The sequence below is a fragment of the Amblyraja radiata genome, chromosome 15 (genome assembly GCF_010909765.2).
Source record: "Amblyraja radiata isolate CabotCenter1 chromosome 15, sAmbRad1.1.pri, whole genome shotgun sequence".
Taxonomy (NCBI): Eukaryota; Metazoa; Chordata; class Chondrichthyes; order Rajiformes; family Rajidae; genus Amblyraja; species Amblyraja radiata.
In genome coordinates, this window is record NC_045970.1 from 36,515,131 (window position 1) to 36,541,472 (window position 26,342).

At 45.0% G+C, this 26,342-nt stretch overlaps 1 protein-coding gene across 3 annotated transcripts in view; it reads left to right on the plus strand.

Annotated features, from left to right (window-relative positions):
- The window catches only part of wbp1l (WW domain binding protein 1 like), a 61,739-nt gene that overhangs the window by 21,306 nt on the left and 14,091 nt on the right, over positions 1–26,342 (plus strand). The window contains exon 1 of one of the 3 annotated variants that reach the window (XM_033034047.1): positions 18,331–18,369. The exons of 1 other annotated variant lie outside the window; for it this stretch is intronic. In XM_033034047.1, the coding sequence (XP_032889938.1) occupies positions 18,346–18,369 (24 nt within the window). In that variant the 5' untranslated portion in view covers positions 18,331–18,345. Of the gene's footprint in view, positions 1–18,330; positions 18,370–25,140; positions 25,445–26,342 lie in introns of those variants that run through there. One more of the 3 variants, XM_033034046.1, reaches the window with a different exon arrangement.

Below are 26,342 nucleotides of genomic sequence, written 5' to 3' on the forward strand. Positions count from 1 at the left end.
TTTTTTGGTAAACAAGCGTTTTCCTTTCCTTGTTTCTATTAGGGGAGAGGAGATTGGAATGTTGTAAGGAGGAAGGTAATTAATGAAAGTCAAACATTCCCAGTGGCTGGTGAGCGTAAAAGATGGAGCATTGCGTGCGATAGGAAAATGTTGAACTCCACGGTTCAATCCAAAAGGTTACAAAGCACCTAATGGAAAGCTAAGATGTTAGTCCCTAAGATTTTGAATTGTATTTGCTATTCAAATACAGAAAAAACCCCATGTCTTTTTGAACTTGAGAATGTCATATGCACAATTATCCATAGTGAGCAGGATAGAGTGCAGAGAAGTTTACGAGGATGTTGCCAAGACTCGAGGGCCTCAGCTATAGGGAGGGGTTGGGCAGGCTAGGATTTCTTGGAGCACAGGAGGCTGGGATGCTGAGAGGTGACCTTATAGTGATGTACAAAATCATGATGGGAATAGATAGGGTGAATGCACAAAGTATGGGAATCAGGAACCAGAGGACATAGTTTTAAGATGAGAGGGACAAGCTTTAATAGGAATCTGAGCGACAACTTTTTCAGACAAAGGGTGGTGGGTATATTGAACGAGCAGCCAGAGGAGGTAGTTGAGGCAGGTACTATAACAACATTTAAAGGATACTCAGAAATTGTATGGATATGATATGGGACTAACGTAGATGGGGCATCTTGGTCGGCATGGACGAGTTGGCCTGAAGGACCTGTTTCCATGCTGTGTGGCTCAATTACTAGTTTTTGTGTTGACAGACACACAGTGCTGAAGTAACTCAGCGGGTCAGGCAGTGTATCTGGAGAGAAAAGAGGAATGTCGTTTCAGGTCGGAACCCTTCTTCAGACCGAACCGAAACGTCACCCATCCTTTTTCTCCAGAGATGCTGCTTGATCTGCTGAATTACTCCAGCACTTTTGTGCCTATCATCGATCAAAACCAGAATTTGCAGTTGCTTTCTACACATATTTTCATAATGTTAACCACAGACAAAGTATTGGTTTGGGAAATAAAGATGTTTGAAATGAAGTTATTGAGAAAGTTTTGATATTTATTGTCCCCCCTCTTCAGCCCTTACCCCAACATTCCCCTTGTACTTTATTTAGCCAGCAAGCCTTCAATGGTCAGAGTGCTATTCAGCATGCACCAGTCAGTGTCTTGATCCATAACTCTAAATGCTAAACATTGTGGGTGTGATCGCTATTGGGAACACTGACAACGTTTAGCTAAATCCAGCTGTTGGCAGCTGTATGATTATGGGAGGATAGACACAAAAAGCTGGAGTAACTCAGCCGGTCAGGCAGCGTCTCTGGGGAAAAGGAATAGGTGACATTTCAGGTCGAGACCCTTCTTCAGACCGAGAGTCAGGGGAAAGGGAAACAAGAAATATAGAAGATAAATAGAACAAATGAATGCAAGATATGCAAAAAGCAAAGATGACCAAGGAAACCGGGAGCCCATGTTGGTCCATTGTTGGCTGTGAGGTAGGTGATAACAAGTTATGCAGACAGTGAAACTCAAGAGGACGACAATGAAACTAATACGACGACTAGGGTGGGAGAAGGACGGAGAGAGAGGGGATGCAAGGGTTACTTGAAGTAATAGAAATCAATAATCATACCACTGGGTTGTAAGCTGCCCAAGCATCAATGATCTTAACAATGGAGCGCATGTCCTCTTCGCCACCATGATATTCCAGATCGTGGAGGGGGAGTCAAGGCCAATTCTTTCTCTTGCCTGCACCCTTTTTTGTTCGAGTCCTTACCATTCTTCCTCCTATGGATGCTCATCCCTATTTTACAGCCCCAACTCTTAATGCTTGTTGAATAAATCAGCTAGCAATGAACCCTACTTATTAATCAAGAATACGTCAATCTCCACTTTAAAATTCCTCAAACTAAAGAAATTCCTCCTCATCTCCTTTCCAAAGGTACATCCTTTTATTCTGAGGTTATGGCCTCTGGTCCTAGACTCTCCCCCGAGTTCCTACGAGTGAAACATCCCCTCCACATCCACTCTATCCAGGCCTTTCACTATTCTGTAAGTTTCAATGAGCCCCCCTTTACCCCTCATCCTTCTAAACTCCAGCGAGTACAGGCTCAGTGCCAATCATTCCTGGAATCACTTTTGTACTTTAAGGATAAGTGTTGAATTTGTATGAAGATTTATGTTTCAATTCCGACTTGCGGGAGGAATGTAAGTGATTACACCCAAAAAAACATGTTTGTCCCTGAGCTGAGATGTTGAATCTCGACACATTGAAGTCAGTGATGTTATTATGTAAGAAATGAAGTGCTGTTCCTCTGTTTCGTGAGCACTTTTTCTTATACTGCCACTAATTTAATCCAAGTCCCAGGTCTCGCTTCTTGTAAAGAGTTGGTGTTTGAGTTCTAGATGCATTTTTTTAAAATCACCAAGTAATAGTAGTAGTTGCATGCCCCCCTCGGTCATGACTGACCATGGGTGATGCATCCTGGTCAGATGCAAGCCTGGGCGATGTCATATGGAGGACAGGTTGTTGCCCATGCATCACGTCTCCACGTCGCTGATCGATCCAAAGGAACAGCAGGGCCATTACAGTTTAGCACCAGCGCCGTCTCAGGAGCTGCCAGGGCGAGATTGTAGACAACGACGAACTGCCTTAGGGGCTCCGACTCCGGATTTTCTTGAGGTTTACTCCTGGAGCCTTTTCCATGACTGGATATGGTCACAAGGCAGTGGAGGTTTTAAATCAGAGTTTTCCCTCTCCTGGATGGACTGCCTTCCCAGGCTGACGAGCCCCATCTGCCCGAGACTCGTGGGGGCGGGGGCATCTACCTTCCCGTGCAGGTCTATAGCACCTGCCCACTGCCCAGAAATCACTAAGCGTTCACACCTAAAATGTTACTTTATCTTCAAACATTGGGAAATTGATTTCAATATTCCCTGATTTGATTTCAGAATTGGCAAGTGCATGATAAGTCTGGTGCTTTCAATTCACTTTTACTGGTAGTGGCTTCTTAAATCCAGATTCGTTAATAGAACCTGAAATATGGATCATTGGGTGACATGTCAGGAGTTATTAATGCAATGACGTGACAAGTGGAAGGATTGAGCTGTGGGGCAGAGGTTGGACAGGCCAGCATTTTGTTCCTTGGAGTGCAGGGGGCCCCGGGGTGACCTTGTAAAGTCGTTTAAAATCACGCGGTGAATGCACAAAGTCTTTTTACTAGGGCATGGGAAATCAAGAAAACAGGAATAGGGCGGCACATCGGTGCAGAGGTACAGTTGCTGCCTCACAGCGCCAGAGACCCAGGTTCGATTCTGACTATGGGTGCTGTCTGTATGGAGTTTGTATGTTCTCCCTGAGGCTGCATGGGTTTTCTCCGGGTGCTCCGGTTTCCTCCCAAATTCCAAAGACGTGCAGGTTTGTAGGTTAATTGACTTCTATAAAATTGTCCCTAGTTTGTAGGGTAGAACTAGTGTAGATGTGATCATTGGTCGGTGTGCAGTAGGGCCTGTTTCCACACTGTATAACTAAACTAAACTAGAGGGCACGGGTTAAAGGTGAGAAGGGAAAGATTTAACAGGAACCTGAGGGGAAACATTTTTACTCAGAGGGTGGTGGTTGTATGGAACGAGCTATCAGATGAGGAATTTCATGTCATAGGAGCAGAATTAGGCCATTTGGCCCATCGAACCTACTCTGCCATTCCATCAGGGTTAGAAACATAGAAACATAGAAATTAGGTGCAGGAGTAGGCCATTCGGCCCTTTGAGCCTGCACCGCCATTCAATATGATCATGGCTGATCATCCAACTCAGTATCCCGTACCTGCTTTCTCTCCATACCCTCTGATCCCCTTAGCCACAAGGGCCACATCTAACTCCCTCTTAAATATAGCCAATGAACTGGCCTCAACTACCCTCTGTGGCAGAGAGTTCCAGAGATTCACCACTCTGAAGTTTTTCTCATCTCGGTTTTAAAGGATTTCCCCCTTATCCTTTTTGTTGATCTATCGTTCCCTTCCAACTGCATTCTCCAGCCTACTCCCCATAACCTTTGACACCCTTACTAAAGGATCGGTGCGGCCTTTCCCGCAGACACTCCCGGGGCTTCAGCTGCGGGCGCAGCGTGGACCCTCGGCGTGGAGCGGGTGAGCCCTCGCTGGGGGTCGCAGGAGGGGAGCGCTCCGTTCGCTGGCCCGCGGTGTCCGCAGCCTGGGATCCCTCGCTGGGGACCCGGGAGAAGAAGAAGCTCCGATTCCGACTGCCGGTCCGAGGCCAACTTCTACCGCGGGCGCGGCATGGACTTACCATCAGGAGCGGGGTCCTTCGCCGGGGACCACTGGAGGGGAGCGTCGACTGCCGGCCCTGTGGTCTGCGGTGCTTCTGGCTGCGGGAACTTTAAATCTCCGACCGCTGGCCTGCGGCCTACACCAACCTGAAGCCGCGGTCTCCGGTGGGGAGGCACCGATTCAGGACCTACCTGGACTTTTTATCTTGTCTGCACATCTGGACGCCCGCAGCTGCGGAGGGTTGAGGTCCCGACCACGGGGGGAAATGGAGGAGGACTGACCAAATTTTGTGCCTTCCACCACAGTGATGAATGCTGTTTGTGTTAAATTTTTTTTGTGTTTTTGTGTGTTCTTTTTCATTGTACCGCTGCTGGCAAATTCATTTCACATGCACTTTATGTGCAAGTGACGAATAAAACTGATTGTATTGTATTGTAAACAAGAGCCTGTCAATCTTCACTTTAAAAATACACAATGGCTTGACCTCTTCGGCCATCTGCAGCTACAATTGGCAACATTGGTAAATGTATAGGAAAGTTTAGAGGGATATGGGCCACATGTGAAAATAGGGTTAGCTCAGGTGGGTGGTCTTGGTGAGGGCGCGGTGGGAAAACTTCCCGGACTTTCTTCCGCCCCGACCTCTCTTCCAGCTTTCCACAGATTCACTATCCTCAGTCTAAAGAAATTCATCCTCATCTCCTTTCTAAAGGTACGTCCTTTTATTCTGAGGCTACGGCCTCTGGTTCTAGACTCTCCCAACTAGTGGAAACACCCTCTCCACATCCATTCTATCCAGGCCTTTCAGGTAGTTGTGTCTGTTTTATATTAAACAAACAATAGGGTTGTCCGAGATACGTCATATGGTGTGACTCCTCGTCCCATTGTTTTTGCGCATGTCACTGTAACCTCCCCCTCAAGGTGTTTATGCAAAGAGTCATCACAAGCCACTGCACTCATTTTGAAAAAGCCTCAGATGTCATTGCCTTTACATGCCTCTGTCATTAAAACTGTAATTAGAATATGTGGGGGAGGTATTCAACTGGCGATCCAAACCTGTTTACAAAAAGATACAGTTGCAGACTTTCATCTACATTTAGTAAGCAATTGTTTAAACACTAAACCTAAACTCCATGTAGTCTCTCAACACATTTCACTGTGCTTAACACTGTTGCTTTCCCACTATACTATTTCCAAGTCACTATACTATTCAAGTCAATGGATATTTTTAAGGGAGAGATAGATAGATTCTTGATCGGGTGTCAGGGGTTATGGAGAGAAGGCAGGAGAATGGGATTAAGAGGGAGAGATAGATCAGCCATGATTGAATGGTGGAGTAGACTTGATAGGCCGAATGTCCTAATTCTGCTCCTATCGCTTATGACCTTCTGACTTATTCCATGACTATAGGACTCATTTTGCCTGCTGTTCTAGGCTTGTATCATTGCATGAGATTGTGTTCGGTAATATTGGAAAGCTGATCTTTTGTTGTCTTGTTTATGACTTGGCCGTACTGAACAGTGCAATTTGCTGACATTCTGCCAAGTGGTTCTGCAATAAACAAGTGCTTGTTATGTTCATAAAACTCCACACTGTTCCTCAGTAACCTTGCCCCAAAGACTTCTCCAAACAAGGAGCTGCAGCTTTCTTAAAGGCGAAATGTATACAGATTTGATTCCCTACACTCCTGTAGCTAGTAAACCTCAAAGCTCTTCCCCAGCCAACAATGGGCCATCGTGGGCTCCACCTTTCCTTGGTCATCTGTTGCCAGCCCTGCTTTGTTCTGGCCTTTTCCTACCTCCATTTCCCTTCCCCTCTACTTTCAGTCTGAAGAAGGGTCTCAACCCAAAAACTTCACACATTCTTTTTCTCCAGAGATGCTGCCAGCACCAAGTGTTACTCCAGCACTTTGTGTCTATCTCTGCTCTGCAGTTCCTTAATATACAACTTCAAACCATTATCATCCCTTCAAAGTAACTTCATTGCATCACTCAATCATATCTGTGTCATCTCAGTCAGCCCAGTGTCACCAGTCATTCCTCTCATTTAGTACTGTTTGGCATTCTTCTTATTCTAGTAGTGGTCCTTTAGCCATTACATCCATCTTTTCTTGACATTGACTCCATCTACACTTCACGCTGCCTTGGAAAGACAGCCAACATAACCAAAGACTTATCTTTCCTCAGTGATTCCTCTCTCTGTGAGACCCTCTATCACTGCTCCTCCTCTTCTTCCCAGGTGAAAATGTCAAAGACTATAGCAGGCACAGCTTCAAGGTGAGAGGTGCAGAATTTAAAGGAGATATAAGTGCAAGTCCTTGCGTAGCATAGTGGGCGCCTGGCACATGCTGCCGGGGATGGCAGTGGAGGCAGATAAGATAGAAACATAGAAAATAGGTGCAGGAGTAGGCCATTCGGCCCTTCGAGCCTGCACCGCCATTCAATATGATCATGGCTGATCATCCAACTCAGTATCCTGTACCTGCCTTCTCTCCATACCCCCTGATCCCTTTAGCCACAAGGGCCACATCTAACTCCCTCTTAAATATAGCCAATGAACTGGCCTCAACTACCTTCTGTGGCAGAGAATTACAGAGATTCACCACTCTCTGTGTGAAAAATGTTTTTCTCATCTCGGTCCTAAAAGATTTCCCCCTTATCCTTAAACTGTGACCCCTTGTTCTGGACTTCCCCAACATCGGGAACAATCTTCCTGCATCTAGCCTGTCCAACCCCTTAAGAATTTTGTAAGTTTCTATAAGATCCCCCCTCAATCTTCTAAATTCTAGCGAGTACAAGCCGAGTCTATCCAGTCTTTCTTCATATGAAATTCCTTCATATGATAATGGCATTTGAGAACGGTTTAGATAGGCACACGGATACAAGGGGAATGGAGTGATGTGGATCACGTGCAGGCAGAGATTAGTTTAATACGACATCATATTCTGCACAGACATTGTGGGCTGAAAATCCTGTTTGAGTTTTGTAATGTTCTATAGTTCACCCAGAGACTGCCCGTAGAATTCTCCATCCGAGCAACATTCTTGTAAAAGATTTTCTGCATCCTCCTTAATTTTATCGCATCTATTCTGTAGTGAATTGTCCAGAATGGTTGGTGCATTGTACTCAACCTGTGGTCGAACCAGTATTTTACACAGGTTCTGGCACAGCATTCCTGCCGGCGTATCTCACACGGCATCTTAAACCACCTTGTTTATCTGTCCTGCTACCATCATAGATTTCTTCCCGACAACCATCAGGCTTGGAACACGACAAACACCAACTAAACTATGAATTGTCTTGGTTGCACTAAATACTTTGGGGGGGGGGGGGGTTTTGCATTAATATTGGGATTTTTAATTTATTGAATTGTTTTTGTTTCTTATGTTATCTATGAGCTGTGTGTTTACAGGCCTGATGTAAGTAGGTATGGTGGCGCAGCGGTAGAGTAGCTGCCTAACAGCGCCGGAGATCCAGGTTTGATCCTGACTTTGGGTGCTGTCTGTACAGAGTTTGTACGTTCTCCCTGTGATCGCGTGGGTTTTCTCCGGCTTCCTAACCATGTCCCAAAGACGAGCAGCTTTGTAGGTTAATTGGCTTCTGTAAATTGCTCCCATGTGTGTCAGATAGACAGTGATCGCTGGTCGGCGTGGACTCTATCTTTCAATCTATCTATCTATCTGCAGTATTTTATTTTGTTGTTCATGATCCGACTCTGTTTTTAAGATAGTTCCTGCAGCCAGAGCCAAATATCTGTGTGTGTGTCATGTCCCCATGTCAGGCCCTCTGATGTCACTGAACAATGATCAGGAATGGGAGCATCAAATGCTCTCTGGTTCCAGTTGTGCAACTTGGCAGAGATCCAGTTGCGTTACTCTTTCATTTTTTAAAAGCAAACGCACTTGTATTTCTGTAGAACTGCAGGTGCTGGTTTACAAAAGTGCTGGAGTAACTCAACAAGGAAGGCAGCATCCCTGGAGTTTAGTCTAGTTTAGTTTCGAGATATAGCGCAAAAGCCGGCCTCTCGGTCCACTAAATCCATGTTGACCAGCGATCACCTCGTATACTAGCAGTATCCTACACACACTAGGGACTATTAATCTACAAGCCGGTTTGCTTTTGGAGAGTGGGTGGAAACCGGAGAGCCCACGCGGTCAAGGGGAGAATGTGCAAATTCCATGGCTGACATCACCCGTAATCAGGAAATTCTTCCTCTTCTTCTTGCGTATGGCGTGCACAGCCTAAAGTTGGAGGACAACTTGTTCTATTTGTTCTTATTTGATTGTGCACACCAGGTTGATTGCATGACCGATTTCAACCACGTGAAGGTTGAAATCTTCCACCCAAATATCAGGAACAAACCCCCGGTCTCTGCCGCTAGAAGGCAGCCACTCTACCGCTGTACAACCATGCCGCCCCTCCGAAGAACATGGACAGGTGACATTTCAGGTCGGGACCCTTCTTCAGACTGATAGTGGTGAGGAGGGGGGGGGAAGCTGGAAGAAAAGAGGGACCTGATAAAGTGTGGCAGATAATAGGTGAACATAGGCAGGCGGTTGTACAAAGCCAGAAATAATAAAACCCAAAGTTGTGAGACAAAAGGAGTGTGAAGTGTGAAACCAGAGGATTGTAGGTAGATGGGGTAGAGCAAGGGTTCCCAACCTGGGGTAAATTTCACCTCGCCACGGGGAGAATTTGTTGATTCTGGTTTTGTACATATTTTTTCTCATGGCTGACTGTGTTTGGTTTATAAATATGTGAAGTAACATTGTTATGTGCTATTAAAGCTGCCAGGGGTAAACGGGGCAAAAAAGTCCCAATAGAGCATGGGAAGGGAGAGGAGAAAGGGTGTTTTTGGGCAGAAAGGGGAGGGGGTGGGCAATACATTTCTATACTTTCCCAACAATTTTGTGAGGTTCAAAGACGTCAGTTGTGCAGTAACAGAGTTTCTGGCTTCCTCATTTGTCATCAGTCTACCAGTACATATTAGGAACTGGAGCTCGAGAGCGCCTTGGCTTGGGATGACCCTTAAAACCACTGGGAAAATCTTTGGCTGAGACTGGAAAAATCACAAAAAAAAGTCATGCCACTGCATGACTGCGGAGCTGCATGACTGCAGAGCTGCATGACTGCGGAGCTGCATGACTGCAGAACTGCATGTGTGAGGGTGCTGTCCTTACTCTTGCCTCTGTGGAGAGAGGTCAGGGAAGAAAGACGACTGGAGAGGGGTCGAGGTTAAGAGGGAGAGTTTAGTTTAGAGAATCAGCCTGGAAACAGGTCCTTCGGCCCACCGACCACCAATCACCCGTACACTCGTTCTATCCTACAGACTAGAGACAATTTACAGAAGCCAATTAACCTACAAACCTGTAAGTCTTTGGTGTGTGGGAAGAAAACGGAACACCCGGAGAAAAACCACTCTGTCACGGGGAGAACGTACAAACTCCGTACAGTAGTCAGGATCGAACCCGGGTCTCTGGCGCTGTAATGCAGCAATTCTACAGCTGCACCGCCATGCTGCCCTGCATTGTCCAAAATACTAGTCCCTGAGATTGGTAGACACCTATGTTCTTTGGGGAATGGAGGAATAAAGTTGTGTATAATCTTCAGCTGCCTGGAAAAATTCTGCTTGGTATTGATGTTATGGATAAACCACCAGCTTCGTATTGATTTTTACAGTTAGTGTTTGTTTTCTTTTTAATTAACTGTTATGCTTATGTTTGTTGATATTGAATACCCACTAAGTATGTGATGCAAATAACTTGCTTTACAAAGGTATTTTGGAGCCAGTTGACGTACAGTTTCCACATAATTCTTGGACTGTCAGCTTCACAGTTACCTCTTGTTCCCTGTTCAGGCACATTTTTAGTTTAGTTTAGAGATACAGTGTGGAAACAGGCCCTTCGGCCCACGAAATCCACGTCAACCATTGATCAGCCATTGACACTAGTTCTATGGTATCCCACTTTCACACCCTGCACACGAAGGGAAATTTACAGAAGCCAATTTAACTTACAAACCCGTAGGTCTTTGGGATGTGGGAGGAAACCAGAGCAACCAAAAAATGACCCCACACGGTCACAAGAAAAACGTGCAAACTCCACACAGACAGCACCTGAGGTCAGGATCGAACCCGGGTCTCTGGCATTGTGAGATAGCAGCTCTACCACAGTCCCGCTCTTGTTCATCTCTTGACCCGAAACGTCACCCATTCCTTCTCTCCAGAGATGCTGCTTATCCGCTGAGTTACTCCAGCATTTTGTGTCTGCCTATTCTGTCAATGCCAGTACCAGAGTCACATGCTTCTAGCATCTTTTATAAGTAAAATTCTGGTAATTTTCCATTGATCTGCAAGCCATGACCTGTTACTTTTCTTCTTCCCAACATGACCAAGCTCCCTCTTCTCTCGGCCTCTACCTCTTTGTCACCGTGAATACATGTTTCCACCAACTGCATGTCAATAGACAATAGGTGCAGGAGTAGGCCATTCGGCCCTTCGAGCCAGCACCGCCACTCAATGTGATCATGGCTGATCATCCCTAATCAGTACCCCGTTCCTGCCTTCTCCCCATATCCCCTGACTCCGCTATCTTTAAGAGCCCTATCTAACTCTCTCTTGAAAGTATCCAGAGAACCGGCCTCCACCGCCCTCTGAGGCAGAGAATTCCACAGACTCACAACTCTGTGTGAAGAAGTGTTTCCTTATCTTCGTTCTAAATGGCTTACCCCTTATTCTTAAACTGTGGCCCCTGGTTCTGGACTCCCCCAACATCGGGTACATGTTTCCTGCCTCTAGTGTGTCCAAATCCTTAATAAACTTATATGTCTCATCCTTCTCAACTCCAGAGTGTACAAGCCCAGCTGCTCCATTCTCTCAGCACATGACAGTCCTGCCATCCCAGGAATTAACCTGGTGAACCTACGCTGCACTCCCTCAATAGCAAGAATGTCCTTCCTCAAATTAGGGGACCAAAACTGCACAGTCCTGGTGTCTTCTACCTCGCCATCTGCACTTGTCCATTTCGTTGCTCTTGTGCTCTCTTCGACATTGAATGGGCTGATAGACATTGTAGTCAGGTCATTAGAGATACAGCGTGGAAACAGGCCCTTTGATCCACCGAGTCTGTGCCGACCAGTGATCACCCCGTTAACACTATCTTACATACTCGGGACAATTTACAAATTACAGAGGACAATTAACCTCCAAACCTGCACGTCTTTGGAGTGTGGGAGGAAACCAGAGCACCCAGAGAAAACCCACGCAGTCACAGGGAGAACATACAAACTTCGTACAGGTTGAGTCGGGATTGAACATGGGATTCTGGTGCTGTAAGACAGCAACCCTGCCGCTGCTCCACTGTGCCGTCCTAAGTTCTAGCATTGTTCCTCTGCAACCATAAACGTTCCTCTTTGGTGATAAGTTGAAATCTCAGATGCAGCTTGTTCCTCCCCACCCTCTTCCAACTTAATTGAACCTTCTTCATGACATGCCTGCTTTTACCTGGCTTTGATAAACCAAAAGTGAATGGTTTAATTCTTAACTTGAATAACAGTGTCTATCAAGCTTCCTGCTATTTTTCTTCAGCATACCTGCTATTCTTTTCTCCTAAATATGCTGGTCATAAATTCCTGTAAATGTATCTGTATTATTTGCCCTGACACACCCTGTGATGGGAGATTCCAAATTCTTATCACATTTCTCCTAAAGTTACTTCTGATTTCCTTTTATGTCTCTTGGTGGCTTTCTTTAATGGTGGTCTCAAGTTAAAGTGTTTCCCACATGGAAACATCCCCTCTATATCCACTCTTAAAACTGCCCATCAATATAACAATACCTGTACATCCATTTGGCCACTCAGCTTGCTTTTAGAAAGGAGATGAGGAGGAATTTATTGAGCCAGAAAGTAGTGAATCTGTGGAATTCATTACCACAGACAGCTGTGGAGGCACTCATTGTGTATTTTTAAGGTGCAGATTGACAGGATTTTGATTAGTGAGGGTGTCGAGTTATGGGGAGAAGGCAGGAGAATGGGGTTGCGAGAGAAAGATAGATCAGCCATGATTGAATGTCGGGGTAGACTTGATGGGCCGAATGGCCCAATTCTGCTCCTGTGACTAAAGTTATGAGAAGGATATTTGGCCCATTGTGCTAGATCTTGAAAGAGCATGGGGCGGCACAATGGTGCAGCGGTAGAGCTTCTGGCGTACAGCTCCAGATGTAAGATCAGAGTCTCTTACAGATCCAGAGACCCAGGTTCAATCCTGACTACGGGTGCTGTCTACACACAGTTTGTATGTTCTCCATGTGACCTTATGGATTTTCTCCGGGTGCTCCAGTTTCGTCCAACACTGTAAAGACGAAGGTTAATTGGCTTTTGTAAATTGTAAATTATCCCTAGTGTGTATGCTAGTGCTGGTGCTTGGTGGGCCAAAGGGCTTGTTTCCACGTTGTATCTCTAAAGTTTAAAGTATAAAGCATTTTCTCACGCCGCCCAACATATCCCATCTACACTATTCCCATCCACCTATATTTGGCCCATATCCCTCTAAACCTACCTTATCCATGTACCTGTCTAAATATTTCTTAAAAGTTACGATAGTACCTACCTCAACTACTCCTCAGGCAGCTCGTTCCATACACCGACCAACCTTTGTGTAAAAAAAAGCCTCAGGTTCCTATTAAATCTCCCCCCCCCCCCCCCCCATGTCCTCTGGTTCTTGATTCCCCAACTCTGGGCAAAATACTTTGCATTTACCCGATCTATTGCTCTTATGAATTTGTACACCTCTATAAGATCCCCCCTCATCCCCCTATGCACCAAGATTTAAAAAAATTAAAAAATTAAAAAATAAAATAAAATAAATAAATAAATAATATAATAACATAAAAAATTCAATAAATGCAAAACCCAATACAGTCTAAAAACAATCAAATTCCAAAGTTCCTAATACAAACCAGCCAGTCTGTGGTTTAGTTAGAGTTTGTAATGTTGAATAGCCTGATGATTGTTAAAGAAGGAGCTGTTCCTGAACCTGGACGTTACATGGATAGGCGACATTTCACATTGGGACCTTCCTTTAGGCTGAAGAAGGGTCCCGACCTAAAAGGTAGCTGATCCGTATTTTACAGAGATGCTGCCTGACCCGCTGAGTTACTCCAGTACTTTGTATATATATTTTTGTAAACCAGCATCTGCAGTTCCTTGTGCCTCCTAGGAATGAGAATGTTCTGAAAGTCACACCACTCTGAAAGCAGCTTTAGTGAGAGAACATGGTGATCTCCAACTCTTTCTAGTTTTCATTTGTACAGGTGTTTGATATAATTTGCCTCAAAATTAGCAATTTATTTGAAGCGATGCTATTTTTTTGCTATTGGCATTTGAATTCCTCCTCTAGATAATCATAGCAGACTGCAAAAAGCCTGACAAGAAATATTATTCTCATTGAGAATTATTTTGTTGCAACTTCCTGTGTCTCTTGTACAACTGAGTTTCATGTGGAAGCTGTTTTACTGCCTGAATGGCACCAGTTTTTTATTTTTTGCTGTGGTAATAATTCACATCATTAATGCTTCAAATAGAAATTCTGTTTGAGGAAGTTTGAGAATAATTCTGTGCAAAATAATAACAGTTTAACAGGATTAAAGTATGTTACATACATTTTCTTTGCTTTGTGCCGAGAACATTGGCCCAACCAAGGTAAAAAGATACAATGGGAGGTAGAGAGAGAAGTTAGACAAAATTAGATTGTTTGATCCGGATCGTCAGATGTTTATAAGTCATAGGAGCAGAAGTAGTCCATTGGGCCAATCGAGTCTACTCCGCCATTCAATCATAGGTGGTCTATCTTTCCCTCTCAACCCCATTCTCCTGCCTTCTAACCATAAACCTTGACACCCTTTGCAATAAAGTATCTGTCAATCACCACCTTAAAAATACCCAATGACTTGACCTCCACCGCCGTCTGTGGCAATGAATTCCACAGATTCTCCACCCTCTGACTAAAGAAATACCTCATCTTTCTAAAGGTACGTCCTTTTGTTCTGAGGCTCGGCCTAGAATAGACTCTCCCACTGGTGGAAACATCCTCTCCACATCTGGTTGAGGGAGGAGCCCTGATAGGAATATATAAAATTACGAGAGGCAGAGATAGGATAGACAGTCTGAACTTTTTTTCCAGGGTGGAAATGTCAAAGACTGGATGGCATAGCTTAAAGGTGAGAGGGTCAAAGTTTAAAGTTATGGGCCATGGTTTTTGCACAAGGTGGTGGATATCTGGAAGGCACTGCCAGGGATGATGGTGGAGGTAGATATGATGGTGGTGTTTAAGAAGCTTTTTGTTAGGCACATGGATATGCGGGAAATGGAGAGATATGTAACGTGTGCAGGTAGATGAGTCCCGGCCCATAACAATGTCTCTCCGTTCCCTCCACAGACGCTGCCTGACCTGCTGAGTTCCTCCAGCACCTTGTGTTTTGCTTAAGATTCCAGCATCTGCAATTCCTAGTACCATAGTGCTGGCTTACCAAAAAGAAACACAAAGTGCTGGAGTAACTCAGCGGGTCTGGTGACATACCTGGAGAACATGCATAGGTGATGTTTTGGGTTGGGACCCATACAAATAGTATTTTTTCCCCAGCCTCGATGACAAAGTTTGATGCATTCCCGGATATGGTTTGGCTAGATTAACATTTTGCATGACTAATTGGTGATCCAGTTTATCGAGTTTGGAGCTGTCACCTGATCAGATAACTCTAACTATTTTTGGCAGAAATTCCAGAGTACGGTAAAACACAGCGTTGAGGGAGCTCAGCGGGTCAGGCTGCACCTGTGTAGGGAACGGACAAGTAACATATTTTGTTGGGACCCTTCATCAGGGTGCTAGACTCATCAGTCTGGTGAAGGGTCCTGACCCGATTCGCCGACAGACCGTTCCTTCCACAGATGCTGCCTGACCACTTCCTCCAGCACTTTGTGGTTTGCTCAAGATTCCGGCATCTGCAGTTCCTTGTGTCTCCATTGAGTGTCGAGTGTTCAAGTTCCCATTAAATTAACCAATCCCTTGCTATCTTTTGGCACATCTCTGCTGTTTTGAGTAAAATTTGACGATGCTCATTGCGAAAGGGAAACAGAAATTGTATGAATCGCACCCTTTCGTACGTTGGGCAAATTGAAGGAATGGATATGACGAATTTAAAGAAGCGACCGACGGAAGCACCTGCTGGCCAAGCCTGCAACTACACCCCAACCATTTGAACAAACAAAAATGAATAGAAGAAACAAGGAACTGCAGATACTTGTTTACATAAAAGGACACAAAGTGCTGGAGTTACGCAGTGTGTCAGGCAGCATCTCTGGAGAACATGGATAGATGACGTTTTGGTTGAGGTCCACTCTGACGAAGAGTCCCGAACCGAGACATCGGTATCCGTAGGCAGGATGGAACCCGGATCACTGGTGCTGTGAGGCAGCAGCTCTAACGCTGCACCACTCTGCCGCACATGATGTGTTGTGATAATGACAAAACATCATCTATCCGTGTCCTCCAGAGATGCTGCCTGACCCACTGAGTTACACCGGCTCTTTGTGTCCTAAAATGAAAAGAAAGTGATTTCAAAAATAGGAAACAGAAAGCAAAGTTTAGTAGACAAGAAATGCATTGATTTTATTCCCCGAATGTGTTCAGAGTTGCTGAACAGAGCCGTCATGAACCTATGAAGGTAACGTGACCATTCCAAATTTCCTGCTTTGTTTCATCAGAAACTGATGATAGCTCTCAGTAAGTGGAGAACATCCACTTTTAAATTGATGTTGGACTGGTGGAAATGCTAGATGAATTCTTGCCAGGAACTACACTAAAGGAGTATTTTATGTTGAGGAGATGCTCCTTCTGTATTTTGATCTATATTTGCTCTCCGACAAGTTTCCTATTAAGGACGGCAGATTGGCGCAGTAGTAGAGTTGCCATTGATACTGGGTTCAATCCTTACTACAGGTGCTGTCTGTATGGAGTTCGCACCTTCTCCCTGTGATCACGTGGGTTTTCTCCAGGTGCTCCGGTTTCCCCCCCACATTTATAGATTGTGGCTCTAACGTCTAAAAGATACTTGTATTTCTCGAGTACCTTTCACAGTTTTTCGTTAGTTCATAAGTCATTGTAGCAGAATTGGGACATTCGACCCATCGTTTACTCTGCCATTCTGTCATGGCTGTGATCTACCTTCTCCATTCAACCCCATTCCCCGTCCTTCTCCCCGTAACCTTTGACATACTTACCAATCAAAAATCAGCCAATGTCCACTTTAAAAATACCTTATGACATGGCCTCCGCAGACTCACCACCCCCTGACTAAAGACAGTCCTCCTCATCTCCTTAGTAAATGTACATACTTTTATTCTGAGGCTGTGCCCTCTGGTCCTAGACTCTCCCACTAGTGGAAGCATCCTCTCCACATCCACTCTATCCAGCCATTCACCATTCAGTAAGTCTATCCAGGACTTTATTCGGTAAATCCAGAACAATTCCCGAAGTTTAATTCCAGAAAGGTGAAATTCCAGTCTTTGGACCCTACCTCCCTAGTTCCAAAGTCTTCGGTGGAAACAGTTCATCTCTGTCACCCTCTAATCAACTCGTCTCTTGATCTTTGAAATTCCAGCAAATATTATCTATGTTTTTGCAGGTTCTCCTTGTAACTGGGAGTCCTTGTACTGGTCGGCTAAACCAACACGACATAAATCTGCCAGAATATACAATAGTCGGCTAAATCATAAATCCGCCCAAATATCTTTCCTAAGGTGTGGTGTCCAGAACATTTTACAGAACCTGTTGACATGTAATTAAAACCTCGCTCTCTGGCTAATCTGTAGTGCATCTACCTGATAGATTTTATTTTGCTTGGTGTCACATATTTGTTTGCTCATATTCCTGTGAGTCGATTTAGCCTTTTTCACTGTATTAAATGTGCTATTTAATTGCAAATGGATATTGAGGATTTTGCACATAATATTGCTGATGGGTATTGGCTGTAGGTACTGTCTACTCCCTCTTGTTATGGACCTTCGACATTGGAGATACAGAGTGGAAACAGACCCTTTGTCCGCTTCGACCAGCGATCACCCCATACACGAGCACTATCCTCCACACTAGGTGCAATGTACAATTTACTGAGGCCAAATAACTTACAAGCCTGTACGTCTTTGGGGTGTGGGAGGAAACCGGAGCACCTGGAGAAAGCTCGCGGTCACAGGAAGAACATCCAAACTCCTTACAGACAGCGCCCATAGACGGGATCGAACCCTGCTGGTGCTGCAACTCTACTGTTGCACCACTGTGCCACCCAGTCACACTCACTGGCCATATCACCCACCACCTGACCCATGTTGGTGTCTAATGCCACCTCCGAATCCACAGGGATTCCAAAGAAGAAGATACAATAGTTATGGATTGGAATGGAATATTTTATTGTCACATATGACTAGGCACAGTGAGATTCGTTGCTTGTGTACCCAATAGCGGCCACCTACGGCGCTGACAAAGTTACAAAGCACGCCGGCTCCTCCTTTTGTTCTGAACTGGCTTGTCCTGTGCAACACCGTTCTGTGTTGCAAGTCCAATGCAGGCAATGGTTTCAGTGCAGGAATCTAGACTAATTTAGGATGAGGAGGCACGGACAGGACAGAAAGCTGGTTGATGTTTGAGAGTTTGACTAAACAACGAATGTTTATGGCTGCAGCACTGAACACAGGAGACGGATGATTAAACATTTAGTCATAAATAGCCCAGTCATTATAGCCATTTGCTTGTTTATGCCCTCGAGTATCACAGCGTATTACAGCGCTGGATGGTGCAAGGAAAACGAATTCCAATGTAGTTTTGAACTTCTGCCGCTCGCTCGAAAGTGGAACAGCTGACTTGGGATGAGTCTGGGGTGTGCAGCGATGTAATTTATTCTTGGCAGCAAACCTTGTTACCAGGTCCCAGCCATGTCCAATATGAGCCTCGCCTGTGAGGTTGTTTACTGACATTTTCTGGCACTTGTGCAAGCATCAAAATAACATGCGATGGGGCCTGTACTGCAGATGCCGGTAAGTAGTCTCTCTACGAGGATGACATGACATTCAGTTTCTCATTCCTTACCTAGGTTTGAATTCAATTCAGTATGCCTTCCCTTCTGAATTATAGACAGGTAATGGAGTTGACTTCTTGCTTTTGCCTGGAATTTGCTTGAATCCACCTCTGTCCCTTTCTCACTCCCTGCCTTGTGCGTTTGCTTCTGCAACCTTGCATGCCTGGTAATGTGCGCATCATGTGGAAACGGATTGCATCGTCTGAATCGAGTATTCGGTGACTGCAACTGATGTTGCAACTTCGAATCATTGTCTCCTAATGCAGAACGGCTGGGTGAAACTGGGCCGAGCGAAGGACGTGGCCTGTGCCAAAGCTGATAATGTAAGGCCAATGGGAGTCAATGACTTGAGCGGATATGAAAAGAGTGCACGTGTAGGTGGCCCAGTGATAGAGTCCCTGCCTTACAGTGCCAGAGACTCGGGTTCGATTCTGACTGCGGGTGCTGTCTGTTTACGGAGTTTGTGCGTTCTCCCCGTGAGCTGCATGGATTTTCCCCAGGCGCTCCGGTTTCCTCCCACACTCCAAAGACGCACAGGTTTGTAGGCTAATTGGCTTCAGTTAAATTGTCCCTAGTGTGTGTAGGATAGTGTTAGTGTGCAGGGATCGCTGGTAGGCATGGATTTGGTGGGCCTGATTCGGTGTTGTATCTCTAAACTAAACTAAATAAAGTGAGCTTGGATGGAATGTAGATATCCTCTGGAGGAAGAAAGAACTGAACTATGATCAAATGGTAGCGGTGATTTATGAATAAGGGGGTTGGTTTGTGGTGTTTGGTGCTCGTATGTTAGTATGTCGTAGTCATTGTATGTCAGCGTTTTAATAATAATAATAATAATAATAACTTTATTTATAAAGCACTTTAAACAACTGCAGTTGCCACAAAGTGCTGTACATGAGAACTCATGAACAAAAAGCTATTACAAACAATTAAAAACCATTAAAAACCGTAAAACGAAGGACTATAAAAAACACACTAAAAATTAAAAGACATTAAAAGCACTAAAAACAGGAGCAATGCCTCAGCCAGTGTCGAAAGCCAAAGAATAAAAATGTGTTTTTAGGGAGGATTTGAAGATGGACAGTGAAGGGGCATCTTTTGGTAGGAACTTGACAGTTTTGGTAGGAACTTGACAATCTAGGTGGCAGTAATTCGTATTGTGCGCAGGATTTATTTAGCTGGTGTAGAGTTGCCTGCCTCCTTGCTGTTCTCTGGCACCACACCCAGTAATGCAGTTCCTTCACCCAGCTGCTTCATATTTCCCTTTGTCGCGAGAACGACTCTATTCTGATTGAGCTTTTAAGGTCACGGCTTCTTCTGTTGTCATTAACATTGAGAAAGATTATAAATTGCATCAGTTTATTTTCCATGTCTGTACATGTTAACGTATCACTTCGGTGAAATAAAATTTCATAACGAGCTGCCGGAGGAGGTAGTTGAGGCAGGTACTATCGCAATGCTTATGAAATATTTAGACAAGTATGTGGAGAGGACAGGTTTAGAGGTGTATGGGCTAAACGCATGCAGGTGGGACTGGTGTAAATGGGACATGTTGGTCAATGTGGGCATGTTGGGCCGCAATGCCTGTTTCTATACTGTATGGCTCGATTACTCCATATCTTTCTCCAGAAGCAAAGATTTTTTTTTAGAATGTAAAACAAGGAACTGCAGATGCTGGTTTACAAAGTGCTGGAGTAATTCAGCGGGTCAGGCAGCATCAATGGAGTCCATGGATAGGTGACGTTTCAGGTCGGGGCCCTTCTTCAGATTGATCCGACTTGTCAAAGAAAGGTCAACATGCATTTACGTAGCAGTTTTCACGACACATTGACCCAAAGTACCTTGCAGCAAGGAAAATGCATTGGTGTATTCATTTGTGTAAAAATAAAACTAGATTGATTGGAGACCTGGTGAGTGATAGGTGGACAGTCTTTGCCACCTACTCCACCCATCTGTAGCTTTTGTCACTCACTCCATCCCTATGTCAATCAACAGCCCCCCCTTTTCACTATCCACCTATCACTTGCCAGGCTTTGTCCTACCTCATCCCCCCACCCTCCCTTTTCCTGCTTTCTCCCCCCCCTCCCCCCTCCAATCGGCCTGAAGATGGGTTCCCAACACGAAACATCGCCTATCCATTTCCTCTGCAAATGCTTCCTGACCCACTGAGTACCACCAGCAAGCACTTTGTATGTTTTTGTGGGGATTACAGCATTTGACTTCATTTGGTGTGAGGTGGCAAAGAGTTAAAGTTTTGGCAGTGGGAGCAGTTGCATTTATTGCATGATATTGCGATTCAGTTTCTTTAGCTTGTCAAGCTTTTTTTTAAATAGACTCTGAACTTTCCTTGTGTGCATTTAGTACGCTGTTTAGAACGACATTGCTGCAAGAGGGATTGTTTACCGCAAGTCCTGCTATTAATCCTAACCCTCTCCAAGTCGTTGCCTGAAGCATCTGCCGATGACGACAGACTGTTTGACATTCCTCGTTGCAAGATGCTGCTGTGGGAAAGCGAGATGTTATGAAACGGGAGGCACAATGGCGCTGCAATAGAGTTGCTGCCTTGCAGCACCAGAGACCCGGGTTCAATCCTGACTATGGGTGCTGTCTTTACAGAGTTTGTACGTTCTGCCTGTGACCGCGTGCGTTTCCTCCCCCACTCCAAAGACGTATAGGTTTGTAAGTTAATCGGCTTCAGTAAAAAATTGTAAATTGTCCCTAGTGTGTGTTGGGTAGTGCTAATGTACGGGGTGATCACCTGTTAGTGCGGACTCACTACGCCAAAGGGCCTGTTTCTGTGCTGTATCTCAGAAGTCATAACGTCTAAAAATTCTCCCCACTTGCCCGTATGAATTGTTTTTAAATGTCTCGTACCTATGATTTCCAAAACAATACTAGAAAATACTGAAAACGCCCAGCACGTCAGGTAACTTCCATGGAAAGAATGTTTCAGCTCCAAGTGCTTCCATCAGAGACTCCCTGAATCTCTCATCCCAATGTCTCATTCATCAGCCATTATATAACAGATAGAATAATAGAGGGGGTGAGGAAGGGTTTGGTTGCTTGTTGCTGCAGATAGCAGCCAAGTGGCACAGCTGGTAGAACTGCTGTCTCTCAGCATCGAACCCAGAGACCCGAGTTCAATCCTGACCCTGGGCGCTGTGTGTGTGAAGTTTGCACGTTCTCCCTGTTTCCTCCAGCTGCTCCGGTTTCCTCCCACAATCCGAAGACATGCGGGTTTGTAGGTTAATTGGCCTCTGTAAAATTGCCCCTAGTGTGCATGGAGCGGATGCAATAGTGGGATCACTTAGAACTAATGTGAACGGGTTATCGATGGTCAGTGTAGACTCGGTGGGCAGAAGGGCCTGTTTCAATGGCTGTATCTCTAAACTAAGTACTTGGATTTCAAATTATTTGAATGATTCTGGTTCTCTTATGTATTCCTTCATCCTTGTTCAACTTCTTTAGACTTTAGAGATATAGCACAGAATCAAGCCCACTGAGTCCACGCCGACCAGCGATCACCCGTACACTAACACTATCCTATACATCAGTGACAATTTTACCAAGCTAATTAACCTACAAGAATGTGCATCTTTGGAGTGTGGGAGGAAACTGTGGAGACCCAGCGAAAACCCACATAGTCACAGGGAGAACATACAAACTAGATGCAGGCAGCGCCCATAGTCAGGATCGAACCCAGGTCGGGGGCACTGTAAGGCAGCATCTTTACTGCTGCGCAACCGTGCCGCCCACCTTTAGTTTCTGTTAAAATCCTTTCTTGCCTGAGAGAGAACATGGTTGTTCATAGTGGTTGTCCTCGGGTCTTTATTCTGTTTCCCACATGACCACCTCAAACATACGGCAGGTACGCCTTCCTGCAGACTTATTCTGCGTCTTTGTCACAATTAAAGCCCATCTCTGCTTCATGAATAAAATTGTACTCTTTCCTTATCTAAAAAATTAAGAGCTCCTCCCAATTCTTGGCGTTTCCTTACAATCAAAAACTTACCGTAACTTTTAGTGTCATAACTTGGGGCCTCAGTGCAGGGATGTTAGTCTGGGAGACAACACTTGAGGTTGGATTTCATCCCCTGCCTGTGAATTTGGGGAAATATGTGTGCATTTTGTCACACGTTGATGACACCTCTCTGGTGCTTTGAGGTCACAGCTGAGTGTGTTCCATAAGTTGGGACATTATGACCTGGGAGGAGAATAGTGTCAGAAGGAACTGCAGGAAATTAGAAATTTCATTGTCCTATCTGGGACACATGACAATAAACTCTCTGGAATCTTGAATTTTGCTGTTTTAAACCGAAGATAGACAAAAAAAGCTGCAGTAACTCAGCAGGCAGCATCTCTGGAGAGAAGAAAGGGGAGACGTTTTGGGTCGAGACACTTCTTCAGATTGGTTAGGGTTAAGGGAAACGAGAGATCTATACAGTTCGTTCGCTCGTGTGTCAGACGACGCATAGCTCGCTGTTGGCTTCCGTCATCGTCAAACATGTTGACAGAATTGGTCACCCGACGCGTCACAAAGTGCATCGTGTCGTCATTTCCGGGGATTGCCATGAGGAGGCTTCTGTAATGATCCCCATCTGGACAGTGACGTGGAGAGATAAAGAAAAATGAATGAAAGATATGCAAAAAAGTACCAATGATAAAGGGAACAGGCCATTATAAGCTGTTTGCAGGGTGAAAATGAGAAGCGAGTGTGACTTGGGTGTGGGAGGGTTATAGAGAGAGGGAATGCCGGGGCTAACTGAAGTGGGAGAAATCAATATTCATACCACTGGGCCGTAAGCTGCCCAAGCAAAATATGAGATGCTATTCCTCCAATTTGCGTTTAGCCTCACTCTGGCAATGGAGGAGACCGAGAACAGAAAGGTCTGTGTAGGAATGGGAAGGAGAATTAAAGTGTCCAGCAACCGGGAGATCAGGTTGGTTCACGAGGGCTGAGCGAAGGTGTTCCGCGAAATGATCGCCCAGTCTGCGTTTGGTCTTGCTGATGTATAAGAGTCCACCTCTTGAACAATGAATACAATAGGTGAGGTTGGAGGAAGTGCAAGTGAACCTCTGCCTAACCTGAAAGACTGTCGAGGTCTCTGGACAGTTTCGAGGGAGGAGGTATAGCGACAGGTGTTGCATCTTCTGCAGTTGCAGGGGAAGGTACCTGGGGAGGGGGTCATTTGGGTGGGAAGGGATGTGTCAACCAGGGAGTTGCGGAGGGAACTGTCTCTGCGGAAGGCGGAAGGGTGGAGATGGGAAAATGTGGCTGGTGGTGGGAGGTGGATGAAATTTTGGAGGATTATGTGTTGTGTGCGACGGCTGATGGGGTGGAAGGTAAGGTCAAGGGTGACTCTGTCTCTGTTGCGACTAGGGGGAGGGGGAGCATGGGCGGAGCTGCGGGGTACTGAGGAGGCACGAGTGAGGGCCTCATCTATGATGGGAGAGGGCAACCCCCGTTCCCTAAAGAATGAGGACATCTCGGATGTTCTAGTATGGAACACCTCATCTTGGGCGCAGATGCGGCGTAGACGGAGGAATTAGGAGTAGGGGATAGAGTCTTTGCAGGAAGCGGCGTGGGAAGAAGTGTAGTCGAGATGGTTGTGGGAGTCAGTGGGTTTGTAATAGACGTCTGTCAATAGTCTATTTCTTGTGATGGAGACTGTGAGATCAAGGAAGGGGAGGGAGGTGAAGTTGGTGGTGAAGTTGATGAAGTCCATGAGTTCTGCCTGGATGCTGCCTGCCCCGCTGACTTACTCCAGCTTTTTGAGTCTATTCTCACGAGAATAGTGTTACCTGAGGGAAAAAATGACAATAAATAATGGGGGGTTGGTGTGAAGTGTTCAGGATAAAGAATTGTACTTGTGGCTTTTGAATAGCATGCTAAAGTTGCACACCCATCCTTTTAGATATTCCTGGAAGCAGAAGAGGTGGCAATGTGAGATACCTGAATGAAAAATGTCCAATATATAAGTTTTGTATGGGACAAGGGCAGATCACTAAACTAAACTAAAGTAAACTTTAAAGATTAGCTGCAGTTGTAATGGAGTGAATGTGGTTGGACTGTGGTAGTTGATCAGTGTTTTACTGAGGTTTACATATTGGCCATAGCATGGATCACCGAGGACTCCGTTTTAATCTGGGAACACTTGGGATTTGATCTGGAGTTTCCGGTCATTTATGAAAGTGACCATGACGTAATGTAGCCTGCATAACCCTGCCACTTTACTTCAAATAAGTTGTTATATATGAAGCATTTAAGGAAAGAGGGTTCACTGAAAATTACTTGTTGAGGAATTTTTGTGCAACTTCTCATCTCCATTAAATATATTTTCTTGAATCAGATCTTTTTCTTGTGAGAAGCAGGTTTGTTGTTTTTCCATGGGATTTCTATCCTCATTCTTGTGGTGGGAAAAACACAAAATGTGAAACATATTGGATCCAGGGACAGTATATTGTAGACTTGAATTTAATATAGCAACTCGAATTTGATGGAGTAGGGGCGAGTAAAACTAGAGACAAACTGGTTTATAGATTCCCCAATTTTAAATGTCCAATGTTTCTTAACATGCATATTCAATCGCAATAGATAATTGTAAATCCAGGATTGCAGTAAATGGATTGCAAAATGTTCAGTGTTTTACATATCTATTTACTCTGGATTAATGGAAAACTAGACGTAAGGTTACATGAACATTTTTTAACATAAATCAGCGTTTGACACAATTGTCCATTCTTCTCGGCTGCAGCTTAGTTTGTAGTGGAGGTGGCACTGCAAACTTCCTCCTGAGAGATTTCTTTTCACAAACTAAATCACTTTATACTGCACGGATGGATACCAGTGGGTGCAGAAACTTGTCTGGAGCGGTTTTGGGGCGAAACTTGGCCCAGCCTGTGTTTGGATGATCGCCGAGGATATAGTGAGGGAAGGTTTTAGAATCCTGAATCTCGCTCAAGCAGTGCAGTGAATTTGTGGTGTAAGGATTTTGTAGCCTTCTCTTCATATGGCTGCACTTCAGTTAGCTAAGGTAAGAACCCTTGGAGAACGAGAATGTTTCTGGATAAGAAAGCTGGTTTAAGTCCAGTGCTGCTGCCAGGACAACAGGCCTTAATAGCCAAGTTAAGACTCTTAGCTTTTTTAAGGGTACAAGTGGTGCCGGAATGGTGGCGATTCCTGCATACTGCCTCAGTGTTTTTACACTCATGTACTGGAGTATGATTGTGCTTATGTATAATAAGATTTCCTGACGTGTATACAAAAAAATCCGCTGTACCTGGATACGGGTGACAATAAAGTACCACTGAACTGAACAAAAAGTCAGGAACTTAGTGTTTAAGAAGGAACTGCAGATGCTGGAAAATCGAAGGTACACAATGGACAACGTTTCGGGCCGAAACCCTTCTTCAGACGTATCTGAAGAAGGGTTTTGGCCCGAAACGTTGCCCATTTCCTTCGCTCCATAGATGCTGCTGCACCCGCTGAGTTTCTCCAGCTTTTTTGTGTACCGTCAGGAACTTAGTGTTGGTTCACCATCGATTTTCTGGCAACCGGTGGTCCAGCACCCCCTTTATTCTGGACAAAGTTACAAGAGCGCATTAAATTATCTCCCCGACCCCTGAAGTCCCCCCGAACATAAGGCATCTAGATAGGGTGACTTCTGTGCCGGTCGGTGGATCAATTCCCCCTGAGGCCAGGGCTCTGGGTCCCCATTGTTGAAGTAGAAGTTGTATATGGGTGATAGTTGGTCGGCACTGACTCAGTGGGCCAAAGGGCCTGGTACAACGCTGCATCTCCAAAACTAGAAAAATAATATTTTTGGACTTTTGTGGGTTTTTTTTTGATAACCTGTTGGAAATGCTGGCTTTTACACTGACATCCTTTTAAACACCAGGCCAAAATGTTTGAGTTAGGAGTTTTAACAAGCC